At 39.0% G+C, this 18,110-nt stretch overlaps 1 protein-coding gene across 1 annotated transcript in view; it reads right to left on the reverse strand.

The window, feature by feature from the left end:
• srrm4 (serine/arginine repetitive matrix 4) overlaps positions 1 to 18,110 on the reverse strand; it is a 72,716-nt gene that overhangs the window by 28,613 nt on the left and 25,993 nt on the right. Inside the window, exon 2 of the mRNA XM_026931479.3 lies at positions 857 to 997. Within this exon, the coding sequence (XP_026787280.3) occupies positions 857 to 997 (141 nt within the window). The remainder of the gene's footprint in view (positions 1 to 856; positions 998 to 18,110) is intronic.

Genomic DNA, 18,110 nt, shown 5'->3' on the forward strand with positions numbered 1-18,110 from the left:
TGCGGCCGAGTGTTTTTTTATTTCAGCAGGTGTGAAATGAGGGAGAGAACCTCGCTCGTCTTTAAAATTCTCAGCCACACCTGAGCGTTGGCGCTGTGGAGGCTAGATAAGAGTGTTTGTGTGTTTGCCGTCAGCGTTTTGAAAGTTTTCCTTTCCTCTGATTGTGAGGACGGATTTTTCTGAATGTTTCGTCTCGCACACATTGAAAATGAAATGCATATGGTGAATACGTAAAAGAGGCAGAGGTGTGAATGGACTTAAAATGAAGTTCAAGCACAATAGCATAAAAAAAACATTGAGACACAATTGTATACGTGAACAAACCTTTTGTTCTGTTTACTTCCTTTCTCTACTGAGATTAAATATCAGCTTATTGGTTTGAAACAAAAGGTTTAAAGCTCTGGGTCTCTCTGTTGTTGGGATTGAAGTGTAAATTATTTGGAAAGCGATTGATAAAATTCAAAAGTTTTTGAAGCAGGAGCTTTGAGAATCATCACAGCATGTGAACACGGCATCACGTGTGGCTTTAAATGTCAACTTAATTAACAAAACACAGAGGGGGTCGTACTGATACACTGTTACTACGCATAGGAAAGAGAAGGTAAAAAATAAATAAATATAAAATCAGCCATCTCTGATCTGATCTCTGATCTGATGTGCACGCTGCTTCTGTGTTTCTTCCTCATAGAGTGAAACATTAAAATAAATCATCACGTTTAGGTTAATAGCAGCATGTGCTCACACAAACACGATGTAAAAATAGTCCAGTAAAAAAATAACAGCGAAACAAACTTTCCTGTAACATCTACGCACGTTTGCAAACATCATGATATCGAGATTGATTTCTAAAGCAGACCTGTGGCAGCGACGGCGGCTGTGACGTTTCCGCCCTCGGTGTTTCCTGTGCCTCTTCTTCTCCGTCTCCTTCACTTCCCGCTCCTCTCTCTCTGATTTGGTCTCGCTGGGTTTCGCTGCCACACATACTGACGTCCCCAACCTGCATGACAAGAAAGCGACAGAGCTGACACGGTGTTCTTTTAATAAATATTTCTATTTTTAAAAAGTGCAAAATATAGAGCAAAAATCTACTCAGCACCTGCAATATGATTTACTTTGGGAACAAAATTAATAATACACACACACACGCACGCACACACACACATGCACATGCAATATATTGTCATATAATTTACATATTTCTTCTTATTTACATATTGCTACATATTTTCATATTTATTTCAATTCCTACTTTGGATGTGACATAATTTACATATTTGCATATTTTCTACATATTTACATCATTCTTTCTATTCCTACTTTTCACATAACAATTTATACATATTTACATATTTCTTTTAATTCCTAATTTGGATGTGATACAATTTCTACATATTTAAATATTCCTTTCTATTCCTACTTTGGACATGATGTCATTCAAATGATTATTCTTTGTAAATCATCTACAAAACGTGCATTTTTTGGAATTTATCCCCGTGCACGTGCAAATCTGCACGTTACTTTGGGATCTTAGATCTCAGGGTCTACAGGTACTTTAATACATGCATTTATAATACATTTAAAATGTACTAAAAGTATTTTTGTGAGGTTTTATTCTGAAGTGTTTGAGTAACAAAATGCTGATATAAGAAATGTTCGTGACCATACATTCTGGTGTTGCAGGACAACATTAATAACGATACAGCCACAAGCAAGTCGAGAGTCTTTCACATGACTTCTGCTGCAGGCTACTATCTAGTGAATCTTTGGAGGGTTAGGAAAGTTGAGAGTCGACAGCATACAGTGATCCAGCGTACAGCGGTTTTAGATGTACCTTTGTTCGACTGTGTTTGAGCTAATATCATGAAGCAGGGTTGCCAGATTCCACCTTCATTTCAAAAGCTACAAAAACTAGTCCAAAAATTCAGGCATTGGAAAAGAGAGACACATTCGTCTTCATTTTCTCAGCTTTTGGAAACAAAGACACCGTGCAATTGCGTTTCTAATGTACGAATATGATCCACTCCAGATTTCCCTCTCGGAATCTCTGCAATATGTTTTACAATAGAAATGGTTCTGTACATCACAGACACACTGCCTGCACTTTGGTTGCAGAAATGTATTAGATTCAATATTGAGTATTTGCTATAAAACAAGATCCTGGTGGCAACCCTGTCTTTAACTGCCCTGTCCTCTGCTCCTCCCTCGAGCATGGGGCAGAGTGATTCATGCCCCAGTGGGCCTGTATTAGTGCATGCTGCACTTCACATTATTGACCACTAGGTGCAATAATAACTCTATGGAGATAAATGGGGCAGTGAGAGCGCTGCCCCATGATTACACAACATGTAGGAAGTCAAGCAAATCAACAGAACATCAGCTTATATCTGCCAATTAGTAACATTTTTATAAATCGTTAATCACTCAAGTCAGGTACCTAGTATTTCAACAAAATTGAAAATGTATGGAGTTGTGAATGAGGACTTTATGAAGATTAACATTTGTTGGACATCTGATATACTTACATGCAGGATCCACCACTGCTATGTTGTGACAAGTTCGCTAGCTAATAGCTGCTAATGAGATAATTAGCGGTGAGCTTCAGTCCTTCAATAAAAGGGGACCAGTTAGATCTTTGAGCTCCAAATTAGATGGAAATCTGAACTTGTTTATTTTTCTTTAGTTCCTTTCAGGATTGTGGAATTAATCAACAGCCTAATGTAGGGCTGCGTACCGAATGCTAGTGTAGGTGTTTGTGCGCTTCTGTCTCATTATGTGTGTGTGTGTGTGTCTGATTATAATGACAGGTTAATCAGTCTCTCCGATTAAGCACTGATTTCCTCTCTGTCTTCCTGCTGGAGGATGGAGCGTGTCCTCTCTCACTTCTGAATTAGTGAGGGCAGGACAGAATCACGCTAATAACAGCCTACCACAGACACACACGCACACACACAGATACACACGCACACACACTGCCTACATGATCAGAAAATAAATATATGCTCCTAACCATAATGGTGGATCCTTATGTAAAGAATAACACAGTCCGTGTTGTGCAGTTATAGAAAAATAATCATCTGGTGTGATGAAGCGGGGTTACTGTTACCATACTGAAGTTGATTATTTTCCCATAACAGCACAACAGTAGTGTGTTATGCCTCTTATACCACTGCAATTTGACAACAATTACAATTTTTAATTTATTAAATAACGCCACATTACTTTTTATCCATTTATAGTTACTTTTAATGTTATGGAACGTCTGTGAGACAAGTTAGTTCCTGTTCTCACTTACATTACAGCAGTCGTTCCCTCACTTTCTCTTATAGTTAATGTGACAGAAAACACAGCTTGGTGTGTTACCAATAAAAGCCCGCAAGTGTATAGTGTGTGAGTGTATCAGTACAACCCCCTCTGTGTTCAGTTACGTTCGATAATGAAGTGACGTTCAGATCCAGAGGTGCTGCTGTGTTTCTGCTCAAATTTGTGCTTGTATCAGTCTCAGCGCTGTTCCTGCAGCATGATTTCTCCCCTCACTGCACTATAATCTCTCTCAGTGGGGCTCTAGTGTGTGTGTGTGTGTGTGTGTGTGTGTGTTGTTGTGGATGACTCATGACTCTTGCCTCAGGTTGCCTTTGATTCACTGCCATGAAGTGCTGAGAGAGAGACAGACAGACAGTGAGACAGAGCGACAGAGAGACAGACAGTGCAAGAGAGAGAGTTAAAGAGACAGACAGTGGGGAGAGAATGAGAGAGAAACAGTGCAAGAGACAGAGAGACAGACAGTGAGAGAGAAAGACAGAGAGACAGATAGACAGACAGTAGGAGAGAGTGAGAGAGAGGGAGAAAGAGAGAGAGAGAGAGAGAGAGAGAGAGAGAGAGAGATGGCAGCTGAAAATGGTAGGATGGTAGGATGAAAGAAAAAAAACCATAAGAGTGGATATGTCCCAACCTGAGCAAGAAGACAAGAGTGTTTGTCAACTGTCACCTCACACACACACACACACACACACACAGACACACACACCTTGTCATCATTGTCTTTGGGATGAAATGTGTTTACATGAAAAAGTATGTATATTAAAGAGAATGAATAACGCCTGAGAGAGATAATCAGTCAAACAAATCGATCATAATTACTACAAACGTGTGTGTGTGTGTGTGTGTGTGTGTAATAATTTGCCCTACATCTTTATTTATTATACCATTAATGAGACCTCGTGATATACTGCATCACTAATCACTAATAGTTTGAGTTTGGAGATAGTGACAGTGAAATTCTCCAGTCCAATATCACCACGGTAATACAACAAAAACCTCCTGAAGCTGACTCGAACCATCATTTTTCAGGTGGTGTAATACGACAGGATGAAACAAGGATCAAAGCGGCGGTATGAAAATATAAATCTGGTATAAACATTCCCTCTGATGATTCATCTTCATTTCTGCAGTAAATAACAGGAGCTGTGAAACCATCAGCAAAACTTGGCAGGAGGTTCAGTCAAAACAATATGGCCGCCAGCGACTGGGCACTGTGAAATTCACACACACATAAACACACACACACACACATACGGAGAGAGAGACACGTGGGAAATGAAGATGAGATGAAGAATGCCAGGATGAGATTAAAAATAAATTCTGAATCGTTCCATCTCTGAGGCTCAGAAATAATTACCTGCTTTGATGTGCAATGATTTAGTGTTGAGGGAAACGGCAGGAGGATTGGCATTGGGTTTAGAAAAGCATCATGGGAGCAGAGAGAAAGCCTCAGCTACAGACATGACAAAGTTTTAATATGATTTTTAAAATTTATCCTCGTCAAACTCCGCTCTCTATTTCCCCCAAGATTAAACCAGTAGACAAAGTTAATTATTTTCTTACAACAGCAGTGTTTTATTCCACTTATAACGCAACAGTGAAGTTATAGAAACTTATTCAACACATTCTGACCAATCAGATTCAAGAATTCAACATAAAGAACTTAATCAACACCTTCTGACCAATCGGATTCGAGAATTCAACATAAAGAACTTAATCAACATCTTCTGACCAATCAGATTCGAGAATTCAACATAAAGAACTTAATCAACACCTTCTGACCAATCAGATTCGAGAATTCAACATAAAGAACTTAATCAACACCTTCTGACCAATCAGATTCAAGAATTCAACATAAAGAACTTAATCAACATCTTCTGACCAATCAGATTCAAGAATTCAACAGCGCCGTGGTATAAAGAATCTTCCAAATTCAAACCAAATGCCAAGTTCATCAATGTCAAGTGATTGATTGATAAATTTTTTAACATAAGCTCCGCCCTGATTGAGGGGTTCTATATAGATCTTTTATATATCCTCCTAGACGGAAGCATTTTTTAAATGTTTTTCTACAACCCTTAAGGTTTCTTCAGTTGTTCTTCTGAGGAGACCTCTTAAATGTTCTATGCAGAACCCTACCACAGTGTGTTCCTTTACCAGAAAAGGTTCTAAGGTAGCTAAGAAATCTTAATTATCCACAAAAAACCTTGAAGAACTCTTTCTCTTTAAGATATATATACTAAATAAGTGTGCAATGCGTAGGACTTGATTTCAGATGCAGCAGTGTGAGGACCACTATACATAAACCTCACACACACACACACACAGAGTTTGCGAAGGGCCCATCCCGCACTATTAGCCCTGTCGTATTCACAGCTGAGCGATTGGTAATGGTTGTGATAAAAAATGAGCGAGGGAGTGATAATGAAGGGGAGAGCAGATGACGGAGTGTGTTCATTAAATCCCTCAGCAGCAGCCATTAACACCGGGAGGATGGTGTTGTTTATTTTACACTGAGGTTATGGTAGATTTTACAGCATGGAGTAATGCAGGGGTCGGTGAATATACAAGTCCTCATAATAAACACACTTATAAACACACTGCTATGACGCAAGCCGCTAAAGGAAAGAATAGTGACATGATAATCTAACCTTTTACAACAGTTTACGATATTACCATGATGTCATGACATTGTAATAAAAATATGTTTATCTGTTTGTCATCCCTAGCAATGCTTGCTAGCTTCTCAGCTAGGTTGTTATTCCTTAGCTCAAAGAGCTTGCAGTAAGCTAACACAGCAAGCTAACGTAGCTAGCTATTGAATAAGTTAAGACTCTCTCTACCTCTGTTTATGCCTCTCTGTCTCTCTCTCTACCTCTGTGTTTTTCTCTCTCTGCCTCTCTGTCTCTCTCTCTCTCTGTTTATGCCTCTCTCTCTTCCTCTGTCTCTATTTCTGCCTTTCTGTCTCTGCCTCTCTCTCTCTTTCTCTGTCTCTTGGTCTCTGTCTTTTGTTCTCTGTCTCTCTCTGTCTCTTTCTCTGTCCCAAAGTCTCTCTGTCTCTTGGTTTTGGTCTTGTCTATTTGTCTCTCTTTCTCCCTGTCTCTGCATCTCTCTGTCTACTTGTATCTCTGTCTCTCTTTCTCTTGGTCTCTCTATCTCTCCATCTCTCTGTCTTTCTGTCACCTTGTCTCTCTGCCTCTCTATCTGTCTGTCTCCCTGTTGCTCTGTCACTGCCTCTCCGTCTCTCCATCTCTCACACACTTACAACAACAGATAGGAAGAGCAATCCACTGAAGCGCTTTATATTTCCATAATCATATTCCAGAAAGATCAACATGTCCGACACACTGACATCATCAAAAAGTAGCTGAAAATGACTGAAATGTCACAGGACATCTGCTCCAACTCATGTGTAGAAAGTAATATTTACACTTTTTGAACATAAACAGGACAGAGACACAATGCAGAGTTGTTACTTGCTAATTACAGTCATCTAAAAACCGTCGTCAAGAGGTGTGTTTTGAAGAAGGAGATCCGTTCTCCGCTTTAACTTGGATCAGATGGTTCACAATTCCAGAAGTGTGGCTTCTGAGGTGGTCAGTCAATTTTAAGAGTTACTGTGATTAACAAGTTGATTTTTTTTTTCCAGAAAACATTACAACACATTGCATTTTCAACCAGCAGAGTACTCTCTGCCCCTCCATTCCCCTCGCTCTCTCTACTTTACACATACATAACAGATTTATCAACAGCTCATGTGAAGAGCAATCTGCTGAAGCACTATCTGTTCTAATGACTGTCCATAATGGTGCTTCAGTGTGTCCAATAAACCTGTAGCATTCATCTAAAAACAAGTACCTCATTTTTAAATATCAATACTAGTCAGTATGATCTTGGCTGTATTTCTGTGTTCATGTGGTGTTCAAATCTGCATACAATTAAGCAAATCACAATTTGTTGTTTTTGGGGCTCGGTAATGTGAACGCACTTTAAGATTAGCCTAAGATCATGTAAATTTAAATCAAGGCCTTTAAGTTGTAAAATGAACTGTCAGGTAAATGAAGACTTTCTGCACACACCATGATGGTGCCAAAATGAGAGTCCTGACATATTATTGTGTCTGAAATGATATTAAACATGAAGTCGAGCAGTAGAGAGGACTCTCAGAGACACTCCTGCTGGAGCTTATTCTGATATGAATGTAGTTATTTAAAGCTGATGTGGAATTGGTTTCCTTTTTTAAACATGATGTGAAATGAGGAATAAATGAAAGGAAAGGGTTGTGCACTAATTGTGTGTTTTCAGAGAGATAACGTCCTCTCGGTTCAGGACCATCTCTCCATGCTCTTTTTGCTCCGGTGATGAAAACATCCTGCGGCGTGAATTTCAATGCCGAGTGAAGATCGTTTATGCAACATCAATGATGGACACTTAATCCAATCTGAACAATACATGTCTAGCTATTATCAGAGAGTCTTCCTGCTTGTCTGAGGCGTAAACTTCTGTATACAGAAAACAAATTGTGTTTTGCAGTAAATAATGATGAGTGTGTTATTCAGCGTCTCGTCATAATTGCATATTTTTGGCTGTTATTTTGTTTCTCCTTCTCAGTGTGTATCATACAAACACACAAAATTAAATTTTCTTTGTGTAGAGAAAAATGTCAGTGTATACATTACTAGTCAACAGTTTGGACACACTAGACTGAATATATATTTTTCATTATCTTGAAGGCTGTTTGACTATAAATTTGTTTCTATGACAAAATGTAAATAATAAACTTAAAGCTCCATGTATACATTTATTTCTGAAAAGTGGGTAGCCTCGCTGCCTCACAGCTCCAGGGTCTCTGGCTCGATCCTGATCTCAGGTCTATATGGAGTTTCGCAAGGTCTCCTCATATTCCTGAGGGTTTCCTCCAGTTTCCTTCCATTTCCCAAAAAAACAAGCCTTTAGGATGAATTGGCTACCCCTGTGAGTGTGTGAATGTGCGTGTTGGTGCCCTGGGATGGCCTGGCATTACATCCAGAATGTATTCCCGCCTCACGCCTTGGTGTGCGTTCCCAATCTACTGTAACCCAGATCATTAGCCTGACCATCGGTCTCATGGCCATGCGTCACTCAACCATGCTTTTTTGTTGACAAGCGTAACTACCAAAGAGTGTGATCGTTTTTTTAAGCTAAATTACCGTAATTCATGTAATAGCATAAATACCACAAAGAACCTAAGAAATGTGCACATTTGAACTAAACTGATCATAAAATTATAATACATACCTTTAATTACTTTATAAGGCACAGCCAGGGGAAAATGTGTCTTATATTCTGGAAAATTCTTTAACTGATGGAAAAGCATTGGACTCTATGAGAGAGAAAGTCTTGTGGGAGAAGTAAAATCACAGCAACAGGCTTTAATATGTGGAATACACAACTGTGATCTCTAAATCCCAAACGAATGAGGTTTCAGGTGGAAACAGGGAGATGGAGTGTGTGTGTGTGTGCATGTGTGTGTGTGTGTGAGAGAGAGAGAATGGGTTGTTCTATTTCTTGCTATGTTATGAGAGGACATGGAGGATTTACAGCCAATTCAGACAGATTTGAATCTCTGATCCCCCTCCATGGTCTCCCCTCCACCTCCTCAGGGTTATAAGAAACTCATTTCTGCTGTCTGTAGTTGGGTCCAAAACTCTGAGTGCACTTCCAACAACTTAACAACTAAATTATTATAACAAGCTTCAAAATACCTTTACATGTGCTGTTTACACACGATTCTCCATCATTCTTCACTAATAAAAGTCCAAAAACATTTGTATTGACTGAAAGCGGTAGTCAAGATAATGCATAACACCTGAAAAAGCTAGACAATAATGATTTATTGTAGTAAAAAATTGTATTGTATGATAGTTATGATAATTATGAAGATGATGAATAAGGCACCTGTGTTGTGTGATGGAAAAAACAGTATAGTGTCTTTATCTATTTAAAAAACTATCAAGATAATAAAAATAGGTTTGGGCTGGTAGTAGTGTGTATTTTGTTTTCACAAACAATATGATGTGTGCAACTTAAAACATTATTAATGTTCAGATGTATCAAAGGTACATTTAAAGCAGCCAACAATGAATATAATTCAGTACAAAGTGTCCAATTTTAACTTGAAAACACTGTTAGCTTTCAGAAGTAGTAGGCCATCCCTCTTTTTATTGTGATTGACAGGCGCAGAGGCCACACCTCCTTCTACTGACACTGACAGACACAGAGGCCACACCTCCTTCTACTGACACTGACAGACACAGAGGCCACACCTCCTTTTATCGAGACTGACAGGCACAGAGGCCACACCTCCTTTTATCGAGACTGACAGGCACAGAGGCCACACCTCCTTTTATCAAGACTGACAGGCACAGAGGCCACACCTCCTTTTATCGAGACTGACAGGCACAGAGGCCACACCTCCTTTTATCGAGACTGACAGGCACAGAGGCCACACCTCCTTTTATCGAGACTGACAGGCACAGAGGCCACACCTCCTTCTACTGACACTGACAGGCACAGAGGCCACACCTCCTTCACGTATACATTTCTGGCATCCAGCATTATCCTTGATCTCAAGTTGCTCTAATCACCAGGTTCCAGGTTTCTTGTGTTATTTCTGCTTGGTCGATGAAACAGAGCAACGCAGTGGCTCGATTAATTTCCTTATCACGGAGAGCACAAAGAGTAATTATGGCCAAGTGCACTGCGTCAGGATCTCTCCATCCATCACACTAAACAACCCGCCACTCTTTACAATCACTTCCTCCAAAAAACAACAAATGAGCTCCTCTCACTCGTCCCGTGACTTTCCCTCCTACTCAAGGAAATCGTAATTGGCCAACAAGAGCACGCACACTCACTCTAGACACCTCTTTTTCCTGCAAAAATGATTCCCTGCAGATGCATGATGGGAAAAGAGTGCTAGTCTCAACAATAGCTAATCACTGCTAAGCCACTTGGAGATGAAATGGCTTGAGGTTCAAGCCGAGAACTCGGCGGTGCATTAAATAACAACTGTAAGGAGTGTGTTGGCGTTTTGGTACTTAGCTTTCTCTCAGCTTACTGACAGCTGCTACATACACCCCGCTGTTTTATACAATAGTGTCTGATTTACCGTCTCCCCAGGGCGATGATGCTGAAAAGTCAGCCTTTTTTTTCCCATCTAGCTGCAAAATGATTTGTACTAAGCACTGGACTTGGTGAATTTCATTTCAAAAGAGTATACCTTTCTTTTTTTTCCTCTCTGTATCACTCTATTACTTCTTATTCTTTTCTCACATTAATTATTTTGAGTTGTAATCCTGTGAGCTGCTGGAAACATATGAGACAGATCCCTATTAAAGCACTAATTCAGCAAAAAATTGAATGAGTATTCACATTTTCCCAGTAATGTCCGGGGTAGACATCTGGGCTCTGCGTCCCAAACTTCCAAGGTGGAGTTGTTGCAGAAAGCTGTACGTTATATAGATGAAAATATTGTTCAACTTTGACCTTATTCTTGTTTATTTTACAAAATTTAAAAATAAAATTACGGAATATCATTTGAATATCGTCTGAAGCAAGTATATGAAGATTTGACTCTGTATTTATTTAGTTATTTGGTTATTTATTTATGAAAACATTTTGGGTGAAATAGACTTTCCTAACGTGTTAGTTACATTAACCTCTAAAGAATAAGGGAGTAAACCTCAGGCTATCATATGATATGTTTTGATACAATATGATACAGTACGGTTTTGATTCTTAAGGCAAAGATACAATATATAATGATACCACTGAATCTGCTACAATATGATATGATTTTGATTCTTAAGGCAACAACTCAAAATTTGACAATACCATGAAATCTGCTACTATATGATACAATTTAAATTCTTTAGGTAATGTTTTGATACTTGTTGCTACCACTGAATCTGCTACGATAAGACATGATATGATTTTGATTCTTAGGGCAAAGTTTCAATATTTTGCAATACCACAGAATCTGCTACAATGATTTGATTTAGTATCCTCTGATCAATATGTGACCGACTTTGTTCAGAATGGCCTACCTTTAATTTGCAAATAATGATGATGCAAAGAAGAGCTATTTTAAGTATCGATGTTCAGTTGTTCGATGATTTGTATTGATGCTTTTTAAGTAGATGCATCAATCCAAACGTCCGATTGTTACACCTTTACTAAATAAGCAAACATCTGAGTCCAAAAATGTCTTTGCAGATTTGGGGAAACCGGAAAATTTTATATATTTGTGTTTCTTGCCAAACTTGTTCATGGTGCTATTACACAGACATCGTGGAGTGGTCTACATTATAAATCACAAGTGATAGGACGCTGTTATACCTCAGTTTATGTGAAACTCAGCTACAGTATGGACAGATGAAGCTGTTAAAATTCAGATGTTAAATCAGCAGGGAGGACTTGAACTCTCTCTCTCTCTCTCGCTCACTCTCTCTTACTCATACACACACACACACTCACTTGCAGATTAAAATTCATACCGGCTGCACTTGAGCTTGGCGCAGCAGATTGTAATTACATGTGTTACAAAACAGCACTAAAGTGTGCGAGGGTAACGGGAGGTCGGGAGGGAATTAGTTCTGGGAGAGAGCCAGACATTCTCCCTGATCGTATCGACACCCCTGCTATGCACTGTGTCTTAGCAACATGCTTTTCTTCTTTCTTTTTGGTATGTGTATGTATGTGTTATGGCCTCCAAGGTTGTGATTTTAATCGCTGCCTTGTGTTGCCTGAGCTTTACCAAACGTAAGATGGTCATTAAAAGTCAAAAATCAGCCGATGTAATCAGATTGGAATTGGCAGTAGTGTGACGGAAAGAAGCAAACACCATGGCCTATTTACACCACAGACCGACCAATTCATATCTGCTCTGTGTGAGGTCCTTCCAAATATGAGCATAACATCAACCAACTGGACCATTATTCAGCTTTTTTTTCTCAACTTAAAAAAGTAAGCTGCGGTAGGCTGTGTGAATACAAAGACCAGTCTTCAGCATCTTCAGAACTAAATTTAACAACTCTGACATTTCCAGATGGCTAGCAAGCTGGAACAGAATCCAATTTGTTGATAAAGTAATGCCTAGCAGACAGGCTGGTCAGATGCGAGACATTTGCAATATTCCCTTTATGCATATAAATTCTATAAATTATTTATGCTCTGCAAGAACGAAACAGTTGAGGCTGTAAACAAGTTTTGAGACGTGGATATGAAACTTCCAATACTGCTTCAAATGCAAAGTTTAAAGATTGAATTCCATGAAATATTACTTTTTAGGAACAACTGTGTAAGTTAATAAGTATTCTTAACTTGCTATAAACATAGATAGTACATTACCATACTTAGAAAACTAGTTGTCAAATGTTGTCAAGTTCACCAAGACTCAGTAATGAGACCAAGAATTCTGAGTGATGACATCAAGACTCTGAGTGATGAGACCAACATCAAGACTCTTGAGTACTATGAACAAGATCAAGACTCTTTAGTAATGAGACCAAGACTCTGAGTGTTGAGACCCAGAACAAAAATGCTTTGCGTAGTGAAACCAAGACCAAACCTCTGAGTAATGAGTACAAGATTCTGACTAACAAGATCCAGATCAAGACTGAGTAAATAAGTACTGATATAAATAATTACTAAGTAAATGAGTATTGAGATCCAGCTCAAGACTTTGAGTAAATGAGTATTGAGATCCAGAACAAGACTCTGAGTAAATGACTACTGAGACAAATGATTACTGAGTAAACGAGTATTGAGATCCAGCTTAAGACTCTGAGTAATGAACAAGTAATAGAGTCTCTATTGTGTCTTCCCTGGAATGTTACTATATCCTGAATTGATGTTCAATTGATGTGATCTTCACTTATACCACCAACTTTAAAGATAACCTTGTGTACTGAAGTCATCAGTCATTTCTCTATTGCCTTGAAACCATGAATATAGGATCTAGACTCCATATTTTTTTGCAGAATACAGGATTCATGATGTCTATGCACCTGTTGTCAGGAAAACCTCCTGTAAGCTGCAAGCTCAGCCTTGGCTCGTGGCCACATGCCCTGCTCATTTTTCTCACCTGTTTCTTGTTCTGTCTCCATTTGTGTTGTGTCTTTGTGAAGCTTGCATGTGCCTGTGACCCACGTTTCCTAGTTTCTAATGTTCTTGTGTCCTAGTTCCTTGTTTGTCTACTCTCACTCGTTTTATTTTTTTTTCTAGTATTGTCCTAGTTTTCCTGTTTCAACCTTGGATTATTGAGTTGTCTCCAATAACCTCATAGCCTGTCAACTGTATGTTTGGACCCTTGCCATGGTCTCTAGCCTATGACTCTCAGAAATGTCTTAATAAAAAGACTACGTGTTTATAGCCAGTTGCTTCTGACTGCCCTTTGATTCAACGATGTATTCACTGCCATATCAGCCTTGAGGATGCCTGCCTACACCAACCTCCTTTGCTCCCTCATTCCCGCAGATGCTCTTCAAATTCCATTAGCCTTAAAGCCTGCTATACATTACAAGGCAAATTCATTTCATTTTGCCAACTCCTTTCAGGATGGATTCATAATGGCTCCACAAACCGAACAGGAAGAACAAGTGCACTTGGCTCAGCGTGAGCTTGGCTTTGCTCCCCAGACGATAACAAAAGATTTCGAATGTGAAAATCAAATAGTTTTCTTCAATGCTTCAAGCGAAAAACTCTATCATCTGTATTATTTGGGTTTGTTTCAAGGATTACTGGAATACAGTGCAGGACTGAAGCGGAATTTTTTTTGGCCTATAGATATGCAGTGAGCATCTAAAAATATCAAATTAGCATTTAAAAAAAACAATGCAATGGTGTATAATGTAAAATAAGGTGCTCCTCTCTAAGGTATGATTTGTCTTAGAAATGGCAGGACTGGAAATACTAACACTTTCATTCTTTATAAAAACATGCTAATTAGTAAGCTAAAGTCAAGTTAGCGTTGAGTGGTCATTCAGCGTAGCAAGGAAACAGAAAAAAATTGTGCTTTAATTAGCTAGCTGTTTGTGATAAGCTTCAATCTCCCTGAGACACTTCCTGTCTGATTCTCAAGAAGAAAATAAAAAGAGGTACAGGGAGAACAGTGAGAGCTAATCAGTCAGCTCCGTCACACTAATTGCAGTGGTGATGGGGGAGAAAGACAGAGTGAGAGAGAGCCAGAGAGAGAGAGAGAGAGAAAGAAAAAGAGGGATGGGACAGAAGAACAGAGTCAGCTGGGGTTGTGTGATTGGAGTGTGGCATTTCCGAGGGTCTGCCATTAAAACGTCAGGCACGGTTCGCTGTGACAGATTTAGCTTCTCGCCATTCAGCATGAGGCTTTGCTTTTGGCAGGGGAATTTGACTGAAAAGGTTTGGAGCAAATCCACGAGCTCCATCTTAGACACAAACAGAAGCAGATGGTGAGGCTTGAGAGAAGCATGCTCTGATCTGCATTTTTGGAAGAGGAAAAAAATTCTCTTCCTTAAACAGCGACAGAAATGTAGCTGTAGTTGATTAGTATGTGACCATGCTACTTTGAGAAATGCGGCGTGGTGATGGACACATGGTGAGCAGATTGTGTTTCGTATGTGACTACTAGTGCTGGAATGACATGACGAATTCACGCTATGATAACTCTCCAATCCCATATTGCAGTTTTAAAGATGACTGTTTTACAAAAAATGAATTTACACAAGTCCCAAATGTAGTACTTTTGCACTGCAGCTATGAATCTAATGAGGCAAACAAGTAATAGAAGCTTATAGCCTCTAGTTTAGCATTACACATCATCACACACTCATGCTGAGGTGTGTCTCAAACAGATGTGCTGATGTGGTTTCTGACTCTGTTTGACACTGATATCTATAAACATGGGGGAAAAAAGGAGCTGAAAACAGTTGAATAATTTTCTTCATCAGCACACAATGTGGTGTCAGTCTACAGCCTTTGCATTAGGCTCACGAAGGAGGCGTGGCGTTTGATATGGTTTTCCATTTTCTATTTTAGTTAATGGTTAAAATAGCAATGATTCAGATGATGCCACAATTTAATACAGAATAATGAAATTTAACACAGAAGTGCAAATGAAATTTTAAACCTGATAGGAGCCAGACTGAGCGTAAAAAATGAGGCTGCAGCACAGACAGAGTGTAAAAGGTGAAATATCTAGACTTGGATAAGGCCACCAAATGCAAATGGAGCGTATTACATTTAAATTGGACTGAATGGGAAAAGGAAACGCAGGAGAGGGAACCTGGAAGGCCATCGCCAATTGCCCAACACATAGCCTGACAGAAACAGAAAGGATATTTTATGCAGGACCAGTATTCTCAATATTGCCATTGTTGCCATGGATTTTTTTTATTTCAGTATTGTCCAGCGCTACTTTTCACGGCTGGAAATGGTGCATAATGTGTATTCATTTAAGGTGTTTTTCAGGTAATCCAGGTTTCATTTTATCTAGGTCTTCTAGAAAAGATGAGCAACTCAAGCAACACAATTACTATGTTACTAGCTACGCATTTACTGTTAATATAATTTTAGAAAGTATCTGAATGTCTAGGTCACTGTATTAGCAAGCATAGGCACTGGGGACACTAAAGACATGTGGCTCCCACTTCTTTTAGTCCAGTAAAATCCTTTATATTTTAGCAGAAACTATCCAAACTCTCAGCTTTGATAGTGAATATGTTTAAACTCTTGCATCTTCAGTTCATAGCGGTTTCTATCATTTCCTTTTGTGCAAACCCAGATGTTTGCGTCAAACACAAGGATACGATCACATTATTGTGTCATGAATTTGTTTAAAGAACGTCACACTCGCTGTATTGTGGAGCTCTATAGAGACTGTTTAATCAGGCTGTGATGTCACACTTTCTCTTTTTTTACTTTTACTTTGATTTTATGTCGAACAGACTCACTAAGACACAATGTACAGTAGGCGATGTCCAGCATTCGTTAATTGTCTGTTGAGGTTTAAAAATAAATGCTGGCCAAAATCAGTGTACCTTTTTTTCTGTGAGATGTGATACAGAAGACTTTTTTCTGTGAGATGTGATACAGAAGACCCTTTTCACAAAATCCAGAAGTACGCAGGGAGGATGCAGGGTGATGTCCGCTAAACCTTAAAACCGATTATTTCCCATGGAAATATAGCCGTCGTTATCACCATCACTTGCCATGGAAAGAAATGTCACCTTATTTTTGTCAACAATGCTGAGAGTAAACTTGTCCCCGGAATTGTTGAACATGATATGAAGTTATGTAGTTAATTGATTTATATATGTATTATTTTTTTTGTAATCATCACTTCAGAAAATAATCAAATCATGGCTAGGTGAAATAACAAACTTTTGCTAACATTAGCTAGATATATTTCTAGTTAATTCAGAGCTAACGCTCGTAGTGAGAATGTTGTTTATTCAGTGTCAAATGTAGTCAACAGCGAGGTTACTATTGATTAGTATTTACTGTAATGACAGCAATTCATCAACAATTAAAGTTTTTATGTATTGAACTACGAAATGTTATACTTTTACCTGTTTATACCTACATTTAATATTGTGGATGTCTGCAAAACAAGATCGCTTGTGTTCTCACTTACTTTATAGCAGCTATAAAGAGTCGTTCCCTAACCAGCCACTTTTTTTTTCTCTCTCTCACAGTTAATAAGACAAAAAACACAGCTTGTCATGTTAAAGAGAAATTGGAACGCATAAACTCCTCTGTCCTGAAGATGTCGGAAAACTTACTGTTACAGAGCGCTGACACTGGAGACTCCTTCCGGGAGGCTCTTTCCAGAACACCTCGTTATAATTAACGATTATACGGCTTTGTTAAACAACACATCTAAAATGTTTGCTTAGCCTTAAATTATGTGGATTGTGGAAGCCATTCATGTAAGTTGTTACTATAGAAATGAAAACGAATGCATTAACATAAACCTGTGCTTTCAGAGCTTCTGTTATAGAAAATGAATCAACACCTTCTGACCAATCAGAATGGAGAATGCTGGTGTAACGAAGAGGTGATGCTCTTCGGGTCTTTGCTGATGTGGATTCCTGTTTTCACAGAGAAGTAGAGATGGATGTCGGTGATGAGGCGAAAATGTTCAGAAGCGAGACTGAAAATGAAAACCACAGATCATTGATCATTTCTGTCCCGACTGCTCAGTCTCTCTCTCTCTCTCTCTCTCTCTCTCTCTCTCGGAAGAGAATGTCACTTGTGTTAGTGCAAGTCCACATCATTAAGCCGAACCCCACCTGAACAGCCCTCATTATTTCCAGCAGCAAGCACCTCTGACTCTCACTCAAAGCGTTGATTCTGTTACAGCCTAGCAAGGGAATTAAAGAGTGTGTGTAGTGCAGCAGCGTTGTATTTTCTTCTGTCTGTCTCAGGACAGGGCGACTTTCTGCTGTGAAGCATAAAACAATAGTTACGTGGTGTTATTACAGAAGTCTGCCCCCAAGGTTAGAAATGGTTTGGTTATTAAACATGTTCATACGGTGTTATTCTTTGTGCCTCAGGAACAGTGTTTATTACCAATAACACACTATGACGCATTATTAGCATTTCTTAGAACAATAAGAGAAGTATAACATTAGCTACTGCATGTTATCTGCACCATATAGCTAGAAGCCATGTACTGTATATTTCATATATATTTATATCATAAGCTAATTGCTGATTAGCCGCTTGGCTGAATAGATGATAGCAGTGCAATGTTAGGAAGTTTTCCTTAGGGA

This window comes from Pangasianodon hypophthalmus, chromosome 24, assembly GCF_027358585.1.
Source record: "Pangasianodon hypophthalmus isolate fPanHyp1 chromosome 24, fPanHyp1.pri, whole genome shotgun sequence".
Classification (NCBI taxonomy): domain Eukaryota; kingdom Metazoa; phylum Chordata; class Actinopteri; order Siluriformes; family Pangasiidae; genus Pangasianodon; species Pangasianodon hypophthalmus.